General features: G+C 41.8%; 1 protein-coding gene across 1 annotated transcript in view; it reads right to left on the bottom strand.

Moving 5' to 3' along the window:
- The window catches only part of CPNE4 (copine 4), a 647,214-nt gene that overhangs the window by 156,184 nt on the left and 468,721 nt on the right, over positions 1–22,309 (bottom strand). The window contains exon 6 of the mRNA XM_055413723.2: positions 2,833–2,916. Coding sequence (XP_055269698.1) covers positions 2,833–2,916 — 84 coding nt within the window. The remainder of the gene's footprint in view (positions 1–2,832; positions 2,917–22,309) is intronic.

Here is a 22,309-nt window from a genome sequence, read left to right as displayed (position 1 = left end):
GCTTGACATTTTCACTTTCAGCATAAAAACTACTTAAGAAACATTGAAAGCTTGAGAAGCTTATGAAACAGACAATTGTCTGCAACAGGTGCCTTAATGAAAACTTGAAGTAGTAAACCTTTGAAAGGTGCTCATTAAGTGAACATTATGGGAAGACCTCCTGTGATCACTAGCCTGGCTGTTATTTTATGAGTAGTAATAATATTGTACAGTATGTGGGTGTTGGAGATGACCCCTTCTATATCAAAAGAGGGTAGGATTAAGGAGATGGGTTGTGTCTGCCTCTGCCTCTGATAAAGGATTCCTGTTTCTGTAGGTCAGTGCCATGCATAAATTCCCTTCTACTGAGGTCAGCATAAATAAAGCTTACAGGTGGGAAATTCTATTGCTGCAGTTGAGTGGTCTTTGGTGACCCGTGACCTTTGTTAGATCAGATTGCAAGTCAGAAGAAAAATCCTAGGAGTATGCTTGGAAAGCATGAAGGCAGATCTTCAGAATTTCAGGATCACAAACTAAGACTATAATGGAGTGTAATCCTTTTAAAAGCAGTTTACTAATCATGAGCTTGGTTAAATCCTGCCTGAGGGTCCATTTGAGTCAAGTCTTATTCTGCCATCAGATGATTCAAATAATTCAATTTGGTTTAGAATGTGTGAGTATTTGCTCTGTATCTAGGATTGTACTGTATGCTCAGGGGGCGGGTCCCAAAGTGTGATTCTTGGAACTGCAGGAACTTGTTAAATAGAAATTCCTAGATTCCAACCAGATATACTGACAGAAACTCCCTAGGTGGATCATTGGGTGATCCTGATGCCATGATATTTGAGCTCCACTGTTCCAGGGGACATACAAATGAAGTTAAATGGAATTCTGTCATATTGATTTCTCTTCATAAGAAGTTTTTAGTTAGCAGAAATCTTAGTATTGTAAAAAAATTAATTCTCTATCCAACATAATTATTTTACAAGTGATGCCCTCTTTTTCTGAATTCCTTAATATAATGATGAATTATTGAGTATACTGTAGGCCCATTATTAAATTTCCTGTAGTGCATTAAAGAGTAGAAAAATAATGTTCCTGTGTGACTTTGCTTTTTGTTCTCATTCCTTGAATGATCAAAGTGATAGTGAGAAGAAAAGTTAGATAAAATTATTTTGGTTAAATCTCTCACCTTTATAGAAATATTAAGAGTGAAGATTTTTCACTGCAACAGTTATGTAAAACTCAATAGCAAATCAAAATTTCTACTAGAAATTTCCTCTGAAATTAAAATCTGTATGTGTGTGTGCACACATGTGCTTACCCAGGGAGAATAGTATTGCCTGGTTATTTTATATCTATTGAGTAAAAGACAAAAAAGCAATGTTATGTTGATTGATTCATTGGAAAACTTTACAATCGCATTTCTTGTGAGACTCCAGGAGCCCGTCACAATGGGGTATGAGGAAGTGTTAGAGACTCTGGAACAGGGGAATTTACCAGCATTAAAACTGAGAGGAGGGACGCCATCAGGAGAGCAGAAGTCTTCCTTCTCCCTGTACATTCAAGTCCCCGTGCACTGGCTGGGCAAAGGCATGAATGGGTACCACTTCTGATTCTCTCCAGCATTTACCTACTTCTGAAAGAACTTTGTTCCGTCAAAGGAATCTTTATGTGGGGAAAAAGTTCTACTTGGTGGTGGTGATGAGGTGCCACTCAGGGTAACCATCCAAGTTGCACTTGAAATTATTCCCTAGAGAATAGTCTGTGACTGTCCAAAGAGTCACATCGTGCTATTACAGGGAGTGGACATACTATCTGTATTCAACTCCATTCATGTATTCCTTCTTTTATTAAATGCTAACCATGTACCAAATGACATTCACAGACTAGCCTGTCCAAGGTTATTCAGCTTTTGCTTACCTTAAATATGACATGAAATGTTCCCCTAATGCTAGGTGCAACTCTACCACCGCAGGAAAAAGGAACTGGATTTCCAGTGTGAGGTGTGGGAACACAGCACCCTGCTATAATCCTGTAGGGGACATGACAGTTCCTTCTTCCTTTACCCTACACTGCAAGCACAACAGTTCTCTCAGCTCCAAGCCATTCCTCCTTATCAATGCACTTCTCACCCCAACAAGTCTCTCTCTTGAACTAGCTTTACAGAAAATAAAATACAAAGTGGAGTCTAGGGTTGGCTGGTAAGTGGGTGTGTGGTCATGGGCAGTGGTGGGTGGGATACTGAAGGATGAGGTTCACAGACATGTGGAGAGAAGGTGGGAGTATGAGAGGGAGATGCAGCCAGATCAAGTGCGTGCTGGTACAGGGCAGCTGTTCACATGCAGGCCTGACAGCAGTACTGTGTGGACTTCCCTGGGAGGCTGATTGGCTTCTCAAACTACAGCAAAGTGCAGGGTCAAGCACACACAATTCAAACCTTAGCTCTACCTCTTGCTCACTGTGAGAACTGGAAGGCGAATTAACCTCCTCAAAGTTCAGCTTCTTCATCTGTTATATGGGGTAATAATAACCATGTCAAGGCATAGCTGTGAGAAGTAAAGAAAATGATGTATGTAAAACCACTCAGTAGATTGCTTGGCACTGAGTCACGCTCATTGAATATTGACTAGGATTCATATTTTTATTATTAATGAGTTTCTGGCTTTCTGTATTAAAGGTCAATAGTGGACAATATGGGTGAGAAAGGGTCTCCTCTTATAACACCTACATTCAGGATAAAGACTGGGAAGACCCCAGGTCTTGGGGGAGAGCTACAGACATTAAGAAAGGTAAGGTCAGTGTATCATCTTAAGGAAACGAGATGGCAAAACTGAAGATGGCACTTCTCACCTCAGTTCGGTGCACAAGCTGCTGAGTTGCATCATCATTCATTCGAAAAATTTCCAGAAACGGGTCAGATTTACTGAAGAAATCCTAAAATAGATAAGCAAAAATGAGTTTTTTTCTCTCCCCCTTGAACAAACACATTTGATACAGCCCTGGATAAAATACCCCTGAATGGGAACCTTCCTTGCTTTAGTCTTCATCACCTTTGGCTAGAAGGAGCTGTATCTGAACCCCCAAGTCCTTTGAGAAGCAAGGACTTGGTTGATTGAAGTCCCAAGCAGTCTTCAAAGATCAGTTCAAGTGCCAGTTCTCTAAGAAGCAGTGTATCTGCTGTCTTAAACAGGTTCATCCTAGTTATTGTAAAGCCTGTGTCTGATGTGTGAAATGGAGTATTTCTTGCCATAGTAAACAAGGATGTCACAGTCATCAGCTATTATGAGCCTCCAAATTTAATTTCTGGGCCCGGAGGGCACCGAGGAAGAGCAATGCCTCCAATCTGGCAGCCATTAAGCTGCTGCCACAAGCTGCCCCCACTGTCTATGGGGAATGAGGAACTGAGGATGTGAAAAATCAAGTTGCAGGATGCTGACCCCATTAGCTGAGATGCATACTAAAGGAATGACTTCAGTAAGTCCAGACTCTTGCATCTTCCTATACATAGAAAAGCACTAAATTTCTTAACTCAAAATATCTAAAGAAATATTTCCTTAATAAATTATAAGAAAATAATTTCCTTAATTAACAATAATCTTCTTTGTTCAGACTACCTGCCCCTTGTTGCAACCTTCTTTATAACCTGACTGCCCATCCTGCCTGCCTCCGTGAAACAGATGGAGAGACCCTCCATCTCGCAGGGTCATGTGAGATGGTGTCTCCCAGGCTTGAAATCTTAAAAATTCCCATAAAATAAAACATAACGCTCAACTTTTAGGTTTTGACTATTTTTTAAGTTGATAATGACTACAGACACTGTGGCTCTATTGTTATCTGCTTCTCCATTCTGCCTCTTGTTATGCTTGTTAATTTTTATAAAATACTAGACAGTTCAGTTCAGCCACTCAGTCGTGTCTGACTCTTTGTGATCCCATGGACTGCAAAACACAAGGCTATCCTTTCCATCACCAACTCCTGGAGATTACTCAAACTCATGTCCATCGAGTCAGTGATGCCATCCAACCATCTCATCCTCTTTTGTCCCCTTCTCCAGCCTTCAATCTTTCCCAGCACCAGGGTCTTGACCAAGGAGTCAGTTCTTGCATCAGGTGGCCAAAGGATTGGAGATTCAGCTTCAAGATCGGTCCTTCCAATGAATATTCAGGGCTTATTTCCTTTAGGATTGACTAGTTGGATCTCCTTGCAGACCAAGGGACTCTCAAGAGTCTTCTCCAGCACCACAGTTCAAAGCATCAATTCTTCAGTCTTTCTTTATAGTCCAGCTCTCACATCCATACATGACTACTGGAAAAACCATAGCTTTGACTAGATGGACCTTTGTTGGTTAAGTATTGTCTCTGCTCTTTAATATGCTATCTAGGTTGGTCATAGCTTTTCTTCCAAGGAACAAGTATCTTTTAATTTCATGGCTGCAGTCACCATCTGCAGTGATTTTGGAGCCCCCCAAAGTAAAGTCTCACTTTTCCATTGTTTCCCCATCTATTTGCATGAAGTGATGGGACCAGATGCCATGATCTTAGTTTTTTGAATGTTGAGTTTTCATCAAGAGTTTCTTTAGTTTTTCTTTGCTTTCTGCCATCGGAGAAGGCAATGGCAAGCCACTCCAGTACTATTGCCTAGAAAATCCCATGGATGGAGGAGCCTGGTAGGCTGCAGTCCGTGGGGTCGCTAAGGGTCGGACACGGCTGAGCGACTTCACTTTCACTTTTCACTTTCACACATTGGAGAAGGAAATGGCAACCCACTCCAGTGTTCTTGCCTGGAGAATCCCAGGGATGGGGGAGCCTGGTGGGCTCCATCTATGGGGTCACACAGAGTCGGACACGACTGAAGTGACTTAGCAGCAGCAGCAGCAGGTTTCTGCCATAAGGGTGCTGTCATCTGCATATCTGAGATTATTGATATTTCTCCCAGAAATCTTGATTCCAACTTGTGCTTCATCCAGCCCAGTGTTTCTCATGCTGTTCAGTTCAGTTCAGTTCAGTCAGTCGTGTCCGACTCTTTGCAACTCTATGAATCGCAGCATGCCAGGCCTCCCTGTCCATCACCAACTCCTGGAATTCATTCAAACTCATGTCCATCGAGTCAGTGATGCCATCCAGCCATCTCATTCTCTGTCGTCCCCTTCTCCTCCTGCCCCAAATCCCTCCCAGCATCAGGGTCTTTCCCAGTGAGTCAACTCTTATCATGAGGTGGCCAAAGTATTGGAGTTTCAGCTTTAGCATCAGTCCTTCCAATGAACATGCAGGACTGATCTCCTTTAGAATGGACTGGCTGGATCTCCTTGCAGTCCAAGGGACTCTCAAGAGTCTTTTCCAACACCACAGTTCAAAAGCATCAGCGATCAGCTTCCTTCACAGTCCAACTCTCACATCCATACATGACCATTGGAAAAACCATAGCCTTGACTAGACGGACCTTCATTGGCAAAGTAATGTCTCTGCTTTTTAATATGCTATCTAGGTTGGTCATAACTTTCCTTCCAAGGAGTAAGCTTCTTTTAATTTCATGGCTACAATCACCATCTGCAGTGATTTTGGAGCCCAAAAACATAAAGTCTGACACTGTTTCCACTGTTTCTCCATCTATTTCCCATGAAGTGATGGGACCAGGTGCCATGATCTTAGTTTTCTGAATGTTGAGCTTCAAGCCAACTTTTTCACTCTCTTCTTTCACTTTCATCAAGAGGCTTTATAGTTCCTCTTCACTTTCTTCCATAAGGGTGGTTTCGTCTGCATATCTGAGGTTATTGATATTTCTCCCGGCAATCTTGATTCCAGCTTGTGCTTCCTCCAGCCCAGCGTTTCTCATGATGTACTCTGCATATAAGTTAAATAAACAGGCTGACAATATACAGCCTTGATGTACTCCTTTTCCTATTTGGAACCAGTCTGCTGTTCCATGTCCAGTTCTAACTGTCACTTTCTGACCTGCATACAGATTTCTCAAGAGGCAGGTCAGGTGGTCTGGTATTCCCATCTCTTTCAGAGTTTTCCAGAGTTTACTGTGATCCACAGAGTCAAAGACTTTGTCATAGTCAATAAAGCATAAGCAGATGTTTTTCTGGAACTCTCTTGCTTTTTCCATGGTCCAGCGGATGCTGGCAATTTGATCTTTAGTTCCTCTGCTTTTTCTAAATCCAGCTTGAACATCTGGACGTTCATGGTTGATGTATTGTTGAAGCCTGGCTTGGAGAATTTTGCACATCACTTTACTAGCGTGTGAGATGAGTGCAATTGTGCAGCAGTTTGAGCATTTTTTGGCATTACCTTTCTTTGGGATTGGAATGAAAACTTACCTTTTCCAGTCCTGTGGCCACTGCTGAGTTTTCCAAATTTGCTGCCATATTGAGTGCAGCACTTTCACAGCATCATCTTTTCGGACTTGAAATAGCTCAACTGGAATTCTATCACCTCCAGTAGCTTTGTTCATAGTGATGTTTCTTAAGGCCCACTTGACTTCACATTCCAGGATGTCTGGCTCTAGGTGAGTGATCACACCATCGTGGTTGTGAAGATATTTTTTGTATAGTTCTTCTGTGTATTCTTGCCACCTCTTAATATCTTCTGCTTCTATTAGGCAGACATCATATAATACTAGATACAATGTAAAACAGTTATAAAGGCTTCAGATGAAACTTTAGCTTCTAGTAAGCAGTTTGACTGACTGAACTGAACTGAACTGAAGCAGTTAGAGGGGCAGTCACCTGAATCCAGTTAGGATTGAGCTCTTTAGAGTTTGGTTTTTTCGAAAGTCTTTAGAAGTCCAATATAGTTCTGATTTCTTTATTCCTTAGATATAGTCCTTTAAGACTCTCACTCAAAAATTCACTGTTTATGAGGGATGTTGCTCCTTGAAAAGCCATCAATACTCATTTTTGTTTGTGAGATTCTCTGAAAGACTGTTTATTTCTGTTATTTCTTTTTTTTCTCTTTTACTTAAAAAAATTTAAATTGGAGGATAATTGCTTTACAGTGTTGTGCTGATTTCTGCCACACAACAATGTGAATCAGCCATAAGTATATATGTGTACGTGTGTGTATATATATATATAATCCTCTCCCCCTTGAGCCTTCCTCCTACCCCTCCTCCATCCCACCCCTCTGGATCATCACAGAGCAGCAGGCTGGGCTCCCTGTGTTATAATGCAGTTTGCCACTAGCTGTTTCACACATGGTAGTGTATATATGTCAGTGCTACTCTCTCAATTCATCCCACCCTATCCTTCCCCACACTGTGTCCACAAATCTGTTCTCTATGTGTGTGTTTCTATTCCTTCCCTGCAAATAGGTTCATCTGCACCATTTTTCTAGATTTCATTCATATGTGTTATTTGTTTTTCTATTTTTTAAAAAGCATGATATTTGTTTTTCTCTTTCTGACATACTTCACTCTGTATAACAGGCTCTAGGCCATAATCTCTTGGCTCTACAGTTCTTGCTTCAGTTTCCAAGTTGCTATTTGCTAATTAGTGAATGCCCTGAGAGAGTAAGTCACTCCACCTGTTGGGCTGCTTCCCTCTTCTGAAGCCTCTACAAATAACCCAAGCTGTCCCTGTAACCCTGAGTTCCAGTTTTACTTCCCCAACTCCATGAGACTATCAAAACCACTGCTCAGTTTCTTTATTTCTTAGTAGCTGTTTTCTGCTAGGCTTCCCAGGTTCTCCATCCCTAGGTTTTATGAATCAGCCTTATGGAATTGAGTGCAAAGTCTGCATAGACTATCTGAATCATCTCAATGGATTTCTCTTCTTCCCAGCTTCTCTACTCCTAAATCTTGACTGCTTTAAAGACTCCCGAAGAGACATCCCTTGTATCTTGTTCAGTGTTTACAGTTGTTTTCAGTGGCAGAATAACATAAAAGAAACAGGCACTTTAATACTGGAAGCAGTATATCTTTGTTTTAAATTTGCATTTTACCCCAATAGATTATAAACTCTTCAGAGAAGAGGAATTATATCTTATTTTCCTTTATATTTCTACCTTTTCCTTAGCATCTTCTATAGCATCTAGTTTTTAATGGCACACGTATTTATTGGATATATGAATGAATACATAGGCGAATGAATGAGTGACATGAACACTGTGTGTATAATAGGAGGCTATCTGAGAAGCAGCTTTAGTCATCACAGTTTTACTATTTATTTCACCAGGTTATTCCCTGCCCCAGAAATCCAGGAGGCAGCAAAGTAGAATAAAGCCTAAAGACATCTTAATCTTTAGGTGAAAAAAATACTCTCAGGGAATATACTGATCATGGAAACTTGTGCTTGATGTTAAGATTCAAGGAAGGATAAAAACTTTTCTCAGCCCTCCAAAGTGCTATCCAGTTTGGTGCTAAGTACCCACATAAACATAACCAAGGGTTAAGTATGAATGAATGGATGAACAACAGAGAACAGAGAAAGTCGATGGATTTTGACTATAAAATATGGTTGTGAGAAAAGGAAAACAAAGGCTGTCACAGGCATCAGCAGTTGCAGACACCAGGGATGGTGAGCTGGTGAACCCTGAGGGAACTCAGGAAGGTAAGAACACCTGCCATCTAGTAGCTGTCAGACTGCAGCAATTCTCTACAGTGAACCCTGAGGAAACTCAGGTTGAGAAAACACAGGATACTGGTCCCAGATAACTGAGGTGCACAACAAAAAAATTATTTCAGTGAGCCCAGACTCCTACATCTTCTCATACAGAGAAAAGTGTTTAGTTCCTTAACTTGGGACACCTGCTGCTGCTGCTGCTGCTAAGTCACTTCAGTCGCGTCCGACTCTGTGTGACCCCATAGACGGAAGCCCAACAGGCTCCCCTGTCCCTGGGATTCTCCAGGCAAGAACACTGGAGTGGGTTGCCATTTCCTTCTCCAATGTGTGAAAGTGAAAAGTGAAAGTGAAGTCGCTCAGTTGTGTCCAAACCCCAGCGACCCCACGGACTGCAGCCTACCAGGCTCCTCCATCCACGGGATTTTCTAGGCAATAGTACTGGAGTGGCTTGCCACTGGTTTTCTTTAATTAACAATAATCTTTTGATGTTAAGACTACCTGGCCTTTGAGGCAAAACATCTATATACCTGGCTCCTCTCCTTCCCTCCTTAGAGCAGTTCTCTCAAGGTCACTTGAGATGCTGTCCCCAGGGCTTGAAGTCCTAAAAATTTCCACCAAATAAAACATAACTCTCAACTTTTAGGTTATGAATATTAAGTACACAGTTGTGAGAAATGGCTGTCTGAGGAGGCCTTACAAATAGCTGTGAAAAGAAGAGAGGCGAAAAGCAAAGGAGAAAAGGAAATATATAAGCATCTGAATGCAGAGTTCCAAAGAATAGCAAGGAGAGATAAGAAAGCCTTCCTCAGTGATCAATGCAAAGAAATAGAGGAAAACAACAGAATAGGAAAAACAAGAGATCTCTTCAAGAAAATTAGAAATTCCAAGGGAACATTTCATGCAAAGATGGGCTCAATAAAGGACAGAAATGGTATGGACCTAACAGAAGCAGAAGATATTAAGAAGAGGTGGCAGGAATACACAGAAGAACTGTACAAAAAAGATCTTCACAACCAAGACAGTCACGATAACGTGATCACTGACCTAGAGCCAGACATCTTGGAATGTGAAGTCAAGTGGGCCTTAGAAAGCATCACTACTAACAAAGCTAGTGGAGGTGATGGAATTCCAGTTGAGCTATTTCAAGTCTTGAAAGATGATGCTGTGAAAGTGCTGCACTCAATATGCCAGCAGATTTGGAAAACTCAGCAGTGGCCACAGGACTGGAAGAGGTCAGTCTTCATTCCAATCCCAAAGAAAGGCAATGCCAAAGAATGCTCAAACTACCGCACAATTACACTCATCTCACACGCTAGTAAAGTCATGCTCAAAATTCTCCAAGCCAGGCTTCAGCAGTATGTAAACCGTGAACTCCCAGATGTTCAAGCAGGTTTGAGAAAAGGCAGAGGCACCAGAGATCAAATTGCCAACATCCACTGGATCATGGAGAAAGCAAGAGAGTTTCAGAAAAACATCTATTTCTGCTTCATTGACTATGCCAAAGCCTTTGACTGTGTCGATCACAATAAACTGTGGAACATTCTGAAAGAGATGGGAATCCCAGACCACCTGACCTGCCTCTTGAGAAACCTGTATGCAGGTCAGGAAGCAACAGTCAGAACTGGACATGGAACAACAGACTGGTTCCAAATAGGAAAAGGTGTACGTCAAGGTTGTATTGTCACCTTGCTTATTTAACTTATATGCAGAGTACATCATGAGGAACGCTGGGCTGGAAGAAGCACAAGCTGGAATCAGGATTGCTGGGAGAAATATCAATAACCTCAGATATGCAGATGACACTACCCTTATGGCAGAAAGTGAAGAGGAACTCAAAAGCCTCTTGATGAAACTGAAAGAGGAGAGTGAAAATGTTGGCTTGAAGCTCAACATTCAGAAAACAAAGATCATGGCATCTGGTCCCATCACTTCATGGGAAATAGATGGAAAAGCAGTGGAAACAGTGTCAGACACTATTTTTTTGGGCTCCAAAATCACTGCGGATGCTGATTGCAGCCATGAAATTAAAAGACACTTGCTCCTTGGAAGGAAAGTTATGACCAACCTTGATAGCATATTAAAAAGCAGAGACATTACTTTGCCAACCAAGGTCTGTCTAGTCAAGGCAATGGTTTTTCCCGTGGTCATGTATGGATGTGAGAGTTGGACTGTGAAGAGAGCTGATCGCCGAAGAATTGATGCTTTTGAACTGTGGTGTTGGAGAAGACTCTTGAGAGTCCCTTGGACTGCAAGGAGATCCAACCAGTCCATTCTAAAGGAGATCAGTCCTGGATGTTCATTGGAGGGACTGATGCTAAAGCTGAAACTGCAATACTTTGGCCACCTCATGCGACGAGTTGACTCACTGGAAAAGACTCTGATGCTGGGAAAGGTTGGGGGCGGGAGGAGAAGGGGACGACCGAGAATGAGATGGCTGGATGGCATCACCGACTCTGTGGACATGAGTTTGAGTGAACTCCGGGAGTTGGTGATGGACAGGGAGGCCTGGCGTGCTGTGATTCATGGGGTCGCGGAGAGTCGGACACAACTGAGCGACTGAACTGAACTGAACTGAACTGTGAGGAGGATGTTTCTAGGGAGGGAATAGACTGACTGAAGGTGTAAAAGAGAAAAGAAACACCAAGTAGCTGAATTACATTGTAACCTAAGTTTGTGCAGGGGAAGAGTTGGAGGCAATACTGGTGGAGCAGCTCCATGAAGTGGAGGACCTTACAGGTGCATCCCAAGTGTTTACATTCACCCAAGAGGCAGTGGGGAGCCACTGGAGGATTTTCAGCAGGAAAATAATGTGATTGGCTCTATAGTGAAAACTTTGTAGGACACTTTAGAAAGAGGAGGGAGGCAGGGATATGTGCCTTCTCTTTGGCTGTCCTCCCCACCCAACCAGGACCAAATGCATAGAGTCTGGAAAATACTTTTCCTCCCTATTTTAGAAGGCGCCTGATTGACATTTGTGTTCATCAGTAAGTCTGCCCTGCAAACCGTGTCTCTCCACAGAAACAGCTCCTGCCTCCTCCCAGACACACTTCTATCTGATGCCTACCTCTTTGTGTAACTGAGCAGGATCCTATGGGGCCTTTCTGAGACAAACCCTTCACATCCTCTGTTTTAGCTCCTCTCTGAAGTACCCAGACAACAGTATTTGATGCACATGTCCTGAGTCGTTCCACAGATGTGAAAACCTCCCACCCAACAGAAGAATAATGACCTTCAGCACATTGCACCCAAGCCACCTGGAAACCAAGGATTGATCATGTTGATCACTGTGACACTTTCCTGTTATCCCACCACCATCAGCCAATCAGAGAATTGTGCATGAGCTGATCACATACCCTGGGACCCTCTTCCTTCACCTGGCATTTTAAAAATGCTGTGTTGAGGAAATGCCCTGGTGGCGCAGTGTGTGCAGTGGTTAGTGCTCTGTGCTTTCACTGTCAATGGTACGGGTTCAATTCCTGGTCAGGGGACTAAGATTCTACAAGCTAAGTGGTGTGGCCAAAAAAAAAGTTTTGTCAAACTTTAGAGCATAAGCCACCCATCTCTCCTTGTTTGACCCTGAAAGAAATCTTTCTCTGCTCCAAACTCCAATGTTTTGGTTTGTTTGGTCTCACTGTGCGGGGACATACAAACATGCATCTGCTCAAGACATTCACCCCTCAAGTCTATTTGTGTTTCATCCCTTATGCTAAAGAACTGGAGCCCCCTCACCAGCATGTTCTGCATGACATTGGGGCCCTCCTCCAGCGGGGATAGACTCTTGGCCCCTAATACACTGGAGGAATGCTATCAGTTATTTTTCTTTTTCCTTTTATTAATCATTTTAAACTTTTTCTATCATTATTTTAAAAAATAGAAAATATATTAAAAAATAGAAGAAAGAAAACGGTCCATAATCTCACCTATAATACCACAACTATCAATAACAGTTTGATAACTTTTTCTAGGATCTAGATATAATTTTCCTTTTTTCTTATAAAAAATACTTGTAATTGTACTCTATATACACTTTAGTATCTTATTTTTCCTAATGTAAGTATATTGTAATTTTTTTAAACTTCATTTCACATTCTTTTAAGATACTATTCAGGATTGGCATGGAATTGTCAGGAGGAGGTACTATAAATCAAGAAAAGAAAGATCAGATACAATCTTCACCTTCAGGCAACTAAAAATCTAATGTGTAGTGCACTGTCTTTCAAATACTGATTCCACCATATACAACTGGGATGATCTGGGACAGGATATTTAATTTTTTCACATCTCAGTTTTCTTATCCATTAATTGGAGAGGATATCAGCCTTTCCTCATAGCAATGCAGAAGGATTAGAGGAAGTGATGCACATAAAGTTTTGAGTCCAGTGCCTGGCACATGATCAGCACTCAGAAAGCATTACTGCTATTTATTATTACCAATAAAAGAGAGAATACATGCTGCTGCTGCTGCTGCTAAGTCGCTGCAGTCGTGTCCGACTCTGTGCGACCCCATAGATGGCAGCCCACCAGGCTCCCCCATCCCTGGGATTCTCCAGGCAAGAACATTGGAGTGGGTTGCCATTTCCTTCTTCAATGCATGAAAGTGAAAAGTGAAAGTGAAGTCGCTCAGTTGTGTCCGACTCTTAGCGACCCCATGGACTGCAGCCTACCAGGCTCCTCCATCCATGGGATTTTCCAGGCAAGAGTACTAGAGTGGGTTGCCATTGCCTTCTCCGGAGACTACATGAGGACACTTAGAAAAGCACCGTACAAATATCAGGGATAATTACTATTAGGAATTTAGCAGTACTTCCATCTGATTTCTGGAAATAAAACTACTCATAAACAGCTCAAAAGCATCTCAAATGTACACTCAGAGATTCATAGTTAAAAACAACAAATCTGCATCTAATTGTATAGTTACTTGACCACAAACTGGAATTTCCAGCTTTCTTTGCTTTGACCATCAGTATTTAGAAGGCCTTTAGGACAGTTCAGTACAGTGGAAACTAATGATAGAGGCATTTTACTAAAGCTTTGCTACAGTGAAATGTTAATAGTGAAATAACTTGGAGGTTATATGCCCTTGCTCTTTTAGTCCAATATGAAAGAAATTTAGTTAAGGGAGATGTCAGTTGAGGTTTGAAAGAGAAAAGGAAGCAGTGCATAGCCATGACAGTGATCATGAAAATAGAATATTGGAACTGGAAAAGACTGAATGATTTGGGGTCATATTCAAACACTGTGACTTCTTCACCTTGTGACTTTGGGAAAATTGTTTGGTCTCACTGTGCTTCATCTGTAGACTGGAAATAATAAGACCCATTGTTAAGAATATAGTTATGTTTGGGGAGTAATGCAGGCTGACACCTGACACCAGGTGCATTGTAGAGGCTCGTGAATGATAATCTGTATCACTAATGTAGGGTGGATTAGTGTTCAGGCAGGCATACTTGAACATAGTAAAATCACAGCACAGCCTGACAGAGTTACCATTGCTATAGAATAGGGGTTGGCAAACAATGGCATGTGGCCCAAATTCAGCCCACTACTTGTTTTGTAAATAAAGTTTTATTGGAACATTGTCATGTTCATTCACTTATGTATTGTCATGACTGAGCAACTAAGCACAGCACAACACATGGCTGTTTTCATAGTGCAAAAAAGCAAGACGCGTTGTTGGGACAGAGACCATACAATCTGCAAAGTCTAAACTATTCACCATCTGGTCCTTTATAGGAAAAGTTTGCCAACCTCTACTTTAGAGACATTTAGCTGCTTATATAGCACCCCATCAAACTAGCATCATGGCAACATTAAAAAAACACAGCATATAATGATCATGATTACAGATGTGAAGAGCACCAGGGCAAGAATCAGTTCTAACATACCAACAAGAATATTTTCCCAGGAAAGAGAGGAGGAGAAAGAACACTTTGTCAGCTTGAATGTTCCAAAGTAATTCAATTCATATCTCTGCTTGTTAGATGAATCACCAACTAGCTGCTAATGTAATGAGGAGCTTTAGGAGTTAAAAAGTCCATCTCTCCACTAAGTGAATTACATTAACATTACACTAAAACCACTATTTCCTGTAAACCTCACCTATTTTATGTGTGAATCTCATGAAGTCTACTGGATTTCTGTCTTGAGTAGATAGCTGCTGGTCTGGACAGCATTGGAAAGGACTTATCAGGCACTAATGAGGAATCTCTGGCAGACAGCCTGCTGGGAGGAACCCCAGAGGCAACCAGGTACCAGGAAGTGGGGAGTGAGGGAAGGTCCAGGCCAGAGGACCAGAGACAGAGGGGCTGCTGGGGGAGGGGGAGCAGTTGGGGCTTGGGGAACATTTGGGTGCCAAGAGCTGCTTAGGTGCCTTTGGGTGCCTGGAGCAGTGTGCCTACACTACCTGGGAGGACAGGCGCTGCTGGGGAAGGGGAAGCAGTTAGGGTGCAGGAGCCATTTAGGCACACTGGGTGCGGTTTGGGAGCCCTTGGGTGGCAGGAGCAGCACGCCTGCTCGGCCGGGACGGGGAGGTATCCTCAAGGGTTGGAGAAAGCCCGTGAGGTTTCCCTTTCACTCCAGCTGGAGGAGTGCAGGCCTGCTGGTGGAGGGCAAGAGGTTTGGGCGCCAAGCTGGGAATGGTTTAGGTGCCTTTGGGCATCCAGAGCAGCATGCCTGCTCCACTGGGAGGGGGAGAGACCCCTGAAAGGGCTGGAGGATCCAGTGGGGAACCCTCCTGGGGTATCCTTTGCACTTGGCCCCAGGGAGTCTTCTGGGGCCAGGGGCCGGGGTATCTGCCTTTTGGGGACTCCTCTGCCCTCCGTGGCCCTCTCTACTCTCCCACTGAGCCATCTTCCCTTTGTTCTCTAGGGCGCCCTGCTCTGCAGGGATTCCCCACCCCCACTCCTTACCCCCAATACCCGTGGGTCATCTGCACGTGAGGAGTGGGGAGGCTCCTGCGGGGTTCCAGGAATAGGGAACTGCCTGGCTTCCCCTGCCCATGGGCAGTGGGAAGCTTCCTAAGGCCCCCAGGCTGACCTCTCTCTGCCCTTTGGGACCACTTCTGCCCTCCAGGGCCCAGATCACCTTCCAAGGACTTCTCCAGGCCTCCCTCTGCTCTCCATCTTCCAGTTTCTTCCCTCCCTCTGGGAAACCCCTGGGGTTCCCCTCTACCCTTCAAGGCCCTCCCGCCTCTCTCAGGCACTGTCATCCCTCCAGGCTGAGCCCTCAGCCATACAGGACACCCCCCTCCACCTTCTGAAGTCCTTCTCTGTTCTCCATGTTCTTCCTCCCTCTAGGTTTCCTGTCCTCTGTGAGTCCCTCGCCCCTCCAAGGGCCCTGACTGCCCTCTGAAACTGGCTCTCCACCATCTGGGACCTCCTTAAACCTTCTGGTTCCCTCTTCCTTCCAGGGGGCACCCCCTCCATCCTCCAGGGCCCCTGTCCCTCTGACCTCCCCTCTGCTTTCCAGGCTGAGCCCTCTGCCCTCTGGGGATCCATCTCCACTCTCTGGGGCCCCCTCTGTCCTTCAGGGCCACCATCAAGGGCACACACTGCCCACATAGGGCCTGCGGGTACAGGAGGTAGGGAAGACAGAGTAGGGCCGGGGGTGGGGGGCGGTCCCTACAGGTGTGGAGGAAAGGGGAATCCATCTGGTTTTCCGCCACCCACTCAGCCCTGGGAGCCTCCTGGGACCTGGACCTTATCTTCTACTCCCCAAAGCCGAAGGCAATGCAGAGGCCACCTCAGTTGCATGGAGCCTGGTCCTCCTTCCACGCCCATCCAGGGCCTTTTCTGGAGGCTTGGGTCCTGAGTCAGGACTTCACCCTCATGGGGCTCCCACCTCCACCAAAAAATTACCACCCCTTAAGACATTCCCTACCTAAACCCCGCCCTTTACAGTCAAGGTTTCTGCCTTTTGGTTTTTATTATTATTTTTGCTATTTACCAGTGGAGTTTGGTTTTACTCTCCAGTAGTTGTTTCATATATATAATTATTTTTTCTACTATTTCTGTTAGTTTTCTAAACTTATTTTAGTACTTTTCAGTCTTTTTATTATTCTGCCCCCTCTTATTTATATATATATATATATATAAAATTCCCCTTTTTCCTTCTCTTTACTATTGTAATACATTTTTACCCTTCAGGGGTTGCTATTTTTGTTATTGTTCTGCCTTTTCCCCCTCCCTTAAAAAAATTTTTTTTTTCTCCTACACCTCATGGCTTGTGGGATCCCAGTTCACTGGCCAGAGATCAGGCCTGAGCCCCTGAGGTGTGAGCACTGAGTATGAACTGCTGAAACAATAGAGAATGTCAGGTCCCAGAGAATATTAATCAGAGTGAGGGATCCCAGAGGTCCACATCTCCACACCAAGAACCAGACCCAACTACTTGTAAACTCCACTGCTGGAAACCTCAGGTCAAACAACTAGTGAGAGAGGAACACAGTTCCAGTCATCAAAAAGGAAAATGAAATGACAAAACATATGTCACAGATGAAGGAGTAAGGGAAAAAACTACAAGACCAAATAAATGAAGAGGAAATAGGCAACCTATCTGAAAAAGAATTTACAGTAATGATAGTAAAGAATTTTCAAAATATTGAAAATAGAATGGAGAAAATGCAAGAGACATTTAAAACATTTAACAAAGACCTAGAAGAAATAAAGAATAAACTGTGATGGAGAACACATTCACTGAAATTAAAAACGCTCTATTGATAGCAGAGTAACTGAGGCAGAAAGGATAAGTGAGCTGGGAGACAGAATGACAGAAATAGCTGCCAAGGAACAGGATAAAGAAAAAAGAATGAAAAGAATTGAGGACAGTCTTAGAGACCTCTGGGACAATATTAAATGTACCAACATTCAAATTATAGGGGTCCCAGAAGAAGAGAAAAAGAAAGGGTATGAGAAAATATTTGAGGAGATTATAGTTGAAAACTTCCTTAACATGGAAAAGGAAATAGCCACTCAGGTCCAGCAAGCCAAGAGAGTCCCATAAATGATAAACCGAGAGAGAAGTACACCAAGACAATATTAATAAAACTAACAAAAAATAAACATAAGAAGCTATAGGTGAAAAGCAAAAAATAACATATAAAAGAATCCCCATAAGGCTAATAGAGAATTTTTCAACAGAAAATCTGCAGGCCAGAAGTGAGTGGCAGAATATATTTAAAGGGAAAGACAAAAACCTACAACCAAGATTATTCTACCCAGCAAGGATTTAATTCAGATTAGATGGTGAAATCAAAAGCGTTATCAACAAACAAAAGCTAAGAGAATTCAGCATCACCAAACCAGACTTACAACAAATGCTAAGGGAACTTCTCTAGTAGGAAACACAAGAGAAGAAAAAGACAAACCCTAAATGATTAAGAAAATGGCAGTAGGAACACACATGTTAATAACTACATTAATGTAAATGGATTATATGCCCCAACCAAAAGGCACAGACTAGCTGAATGGATACAGAAGCAAAGTCTGTGTTTATGCTGCCTACAAGAGACCCACTTCAGACCTAAGGACACATACAGACTGAAAGTCAGGGGATGAAAAAGATATTCCATGCAAATGGGAATCAGAAGAAAGCAGGAGTAGCAATTCTTATATCAGACAAAATTGAGATTTTTAAAAACTGTTACAAGACGTAAGGAAGGGCATACATAATGATCAAGGGATCAATCCAAAAGAATATGTAACAATTATAAATTATGCACCCAACATAGGAACACCTCAATACATAAGGCAAATGCTAACAACCATAAAAGAGGAAATCAATGGTAACACAATTATAGTGAGGGACTTTTAACACCCCATTTACACTAATGGGCAGATCATCCTGACAGAAAATTAATAAAGAAACACAAGCCTTAAATCACACATTAGACCAGGTGAACCTAATTGATATCTTCAGGACATTCCATCCCAAAGCAACAGAATAAACATTTTTCTCCAGTGCACATGGAACATCTCCAGGATGCATTGCATCTTGCGTCACAAATCAAGCTTCAGTAAATTTAAGAAAATTGAAATTGCATCAAGCATCTTATCTGACCACAATTACATGAGACTAGATATCAACTACAGGTAAAACAAAACAAAACAAAACAAAAACCTGTAAAAAACAAAAAACACATTGAGGATAAACAACACACTTCTAAATAACCAATAGATCACTGAAGAGATAAAAAATGAAATTAAAAAGAAAATACCTAAAAATAAGCGACAATGAAAACACAACCACCCAAAACCTTATGGGATGCAGCAAAAGCAGTTCTAACAGGGAAGTTTATAGCAATACAAGCCTACCTCAAGAAACAAGAGAGACAAAAAATAAACACCTAAAAAAGAAGAACTAGAATAGAAGAACAGAAATTGCCAAAGGAAAGAAACAAATTGTAAAGTTCAGAGCAGAAATAAATGAAAATGAAATGAAGGAGACAATAGCAAAGATGATTAAAACTAAAAGCTGCTTCTTCAAGAAGATAAACAAAATTGACAAACCGCTAGCCAGACTCATCAAGAAAAAAAGGGAGGAGACTCAAATCAAAATTACAAACAAAAAAAGACAATGCAGAAATACAAAGGATCATGAGACTACCATGAACAACTATATGCCAATAAAATGGACAAGCTGGAAGAAATGGATAAGTTCTTAGAAAAGTACAACCTTCCAACACTGAACCAGGAAGAAATAGAAAACATGAACAAATTATAAGCACTGAAATTGAAACTGTAATAAAAAATTTTTTTCCAATAAATAAAAGTCAAGGGCCAGATGGCCTCACAGGTCAAGTATACCAAAAGTTTAGAGAAGAGCTAACACATATCCTGCTCAAAATCTTCCAGAAAATTGCTGAGGAAGGGAAACTTCCAAACTCATTCTATGAGGCCACCATCACCCTAATCCCAAAACCTGGTAAAGATCCCACAAAAAAGAAAACTACAGGCCAATATCACTGATGAACATAGATGCAAAAATCCTTAACAAAATTCTAGCAATCAGAATCCAACAACACATTAAGAAGATCATACATCATGACCAAGTGGGCTTTATCCCAGGAATGCAAGGATTCTTCAATATCCACAAATCAATCAACGTAATACACCACATTAACAAACTGAAACATAAAAATCATATGATTATCTCAATAGATGCAGAGAAAGCCTTTGACAAAATACAACATCCATTTATGATAAAAACCCTCCAGAAAGTGGGAATAGAAGGGACATATCTCAACATAATAAAAGCTATATACGACAAACCCACAGCAAACATTATCCTCAACGGTGAAAAACTGAAAGCATTTCCCCTAAAGTCAGGAACAAGACAAGGGTGCCCACTCTCACCACTACTATTCAACATAGTTCTGGAAGTTTTGGCTACAGCAATCAGAGCAGAAAAAGACATAAAAGGAATACAAATTGGAAAAGAAGAAGTAAAACTTTCACTGTTCGCTGATGACATGATTCTCTACACAGATAACCCTAAAGACTCTACCAGAAAACTACTAGAGCTAATCAATGATTACAGTAAAGTTGCAGGATATAAAATCAACACACAGAAATCACTTGCATTCCTATACACTAATAATGAGAAAATAGAGAAATTAAGGAAACTATTCCATTCACTGTTTCAACGAAAAGAATTAAATACTTAGGAATATATCTACCTAAGGAAATGAAAGACTTGTACATAGAAGACTATAAAACACTAGTGAAAGTAATCAAAGAGGATACTAATAGATGGAGAAATATACCGTGTTCGTGGATTGGAAGAATAAATATTGTAAAAATGAGTATACTACCCAAAGTAATTTATACATTCAATGCAATCCCTATCAAGCTACCAACGATATTTTTCACAGAACTAGACTTAGCAGCAGTAGCAGAACAAACAATCTCACAATTTGTATGGAAATACAAAAAACCTCGAATAGCCAAAGCAATCTTGAGGAAGAAAAATGGAACTGGGGGAATTAACCTGCCAGACTTCAGCCTCTACTACAAAGCCACAGTCATCAAGACAGTATGGTACTGGCTATGGTATGCTAAGTCACTTCAGTTGTGTCTGACTCTGTGCGACCCCACAGACGGCAGCCAACCAGGCTCCGCCGTCCCTGGGATTCTCCAGGCAAGAACATTGGAGTGGGTTGCCATTTCCTTCTCCACGGTACTGGCATAAAGACAGAAATATAGATCAATGGAACAAAATAGAAAGCCCAGAGATAAATCCACACACCTGTGGACACCTTATCTTTGACAAAGGAGGCAAGAATACTCATTGGAGAAAAGACAATCTCTTTAACAAGTGGTGCTGGGAAAACTGATCATCCGCTGACCTAGAACACTCCCTAACACCATACATAAAAAGAAACTCAAAATGGATTAAAGATCTAAACGTAAGACCAGAAACTATAAAACTCCTAGAGGAGAACATAGGCAAAACACTCTCCAACATAAATCACAGCAGGATCCTCCATGACCCACATCCCAGAATATTGGAAATAAAAGCAAAAGTAAACAAATGGGACCTAATTAAAATTAAAAGCTTCTGCACCACAAAGGAAACTATAAGCAAGGTGAAAAGACAGCCTTCAGAATGGGAGAAAATAATAGCAAATGAAGTAACTGACAAAGAATTAATCTCAAAAACATACAAACAACTCCTGCAGCTCAATTCCAGAAAAATAAATGACCCAATCAAAAAATGGGCCAAAGAACTAAGCAGACATTTCTCCAAAGAAGACATACAGATGGCTAACAAACACATGAAAAGATGGTCAACATCACTCATAATCAGAGAAATGCAAATCAAAACCACAGTGAGGTACCATTTCACACCAGTCAGAATGGCTGCTATCCAAAAGTCTACAAGCAATAAATGCTGGAGAGGGTGTGGAGAAAAGGGAACCCTCTTACACTATTGGTGGAAATAAAAACTAGTACAGCCACTATGGAGAACAATGTGGAGATTCCTTAAAAAACTGGAAATAGAATTGCCATACAACCCAGCAATCCCACTGTTGGGGATAGACACTGAGGAAACCAGAATTTTAAGAGACACATGTACCCCAATGTTCATCGCAGCACTATTTACAATAGTCAGGACATGGAGCAACCTAGATGTCCATCTGCAGACGAATGGATAAGAAAGCTGTGGTACATTTACACAATGGAGTATTACTCAGCCATTAAAAAGAATACACTTGAATCAGTTCTAATGAGGTGGATGAAACTGGAGCCTATTACACAGAGTGAAGTAAACCATAAAGAAAAACACCAATACGGTATACTAATGCATATATATGGAATTTAGAAAGATGGTAACGATAACCCTGTATGTGAGACAGCAAAAGAGACACAGATGTATAGAACAGTCTTTTGGACTCTGTGGGAGAGGGCGAGGGTGGGATGATTTGGGAGAATGGCATTGAAATGTATATTATCATATGTGAAACGAATCGCCAGTCCAGGTTCGATGCATGAAACAGCATGCTCGGGGCTGGTGCACTGGGTTGACCCAGAGGGATGATATGCGAAGGGAGGTGGGAGGGAGGTTCAAGATGGGGAACACATGTACACCCGGGGCAGATTCAGGTCAATGTATGGCAAAACCAATACAATAATGTAAAGTAATTAGCCTCCAATTAAAATAAATAAAAAATTAAACAAAATTTTAAAAATGCCACTTTTATTCCCTTTCCCGTTTTCTTTTTTCCTTTGAAAAGTTCCTAGCAATGGGTTTAAATCACATTCACTTATG

This window comes from Moschus berezovskii, chromosome 1 (genome assembly GCF_049115385.1).
Source record: "Moschus berezovskii isolate FMDL1 chromosome 1, NW_MosBer_1.0, whole genome shotgun sequence".
NCBI classification, from domain to species: Eukaryota; Metazoa; Chordata; class Mammalia; order Artiodactyla; family Moschidae; genus Moschus; species Moschus berezovskii.
This window is presented reverse-complemented; position numbering and strand designations above follow the sequence as displayed.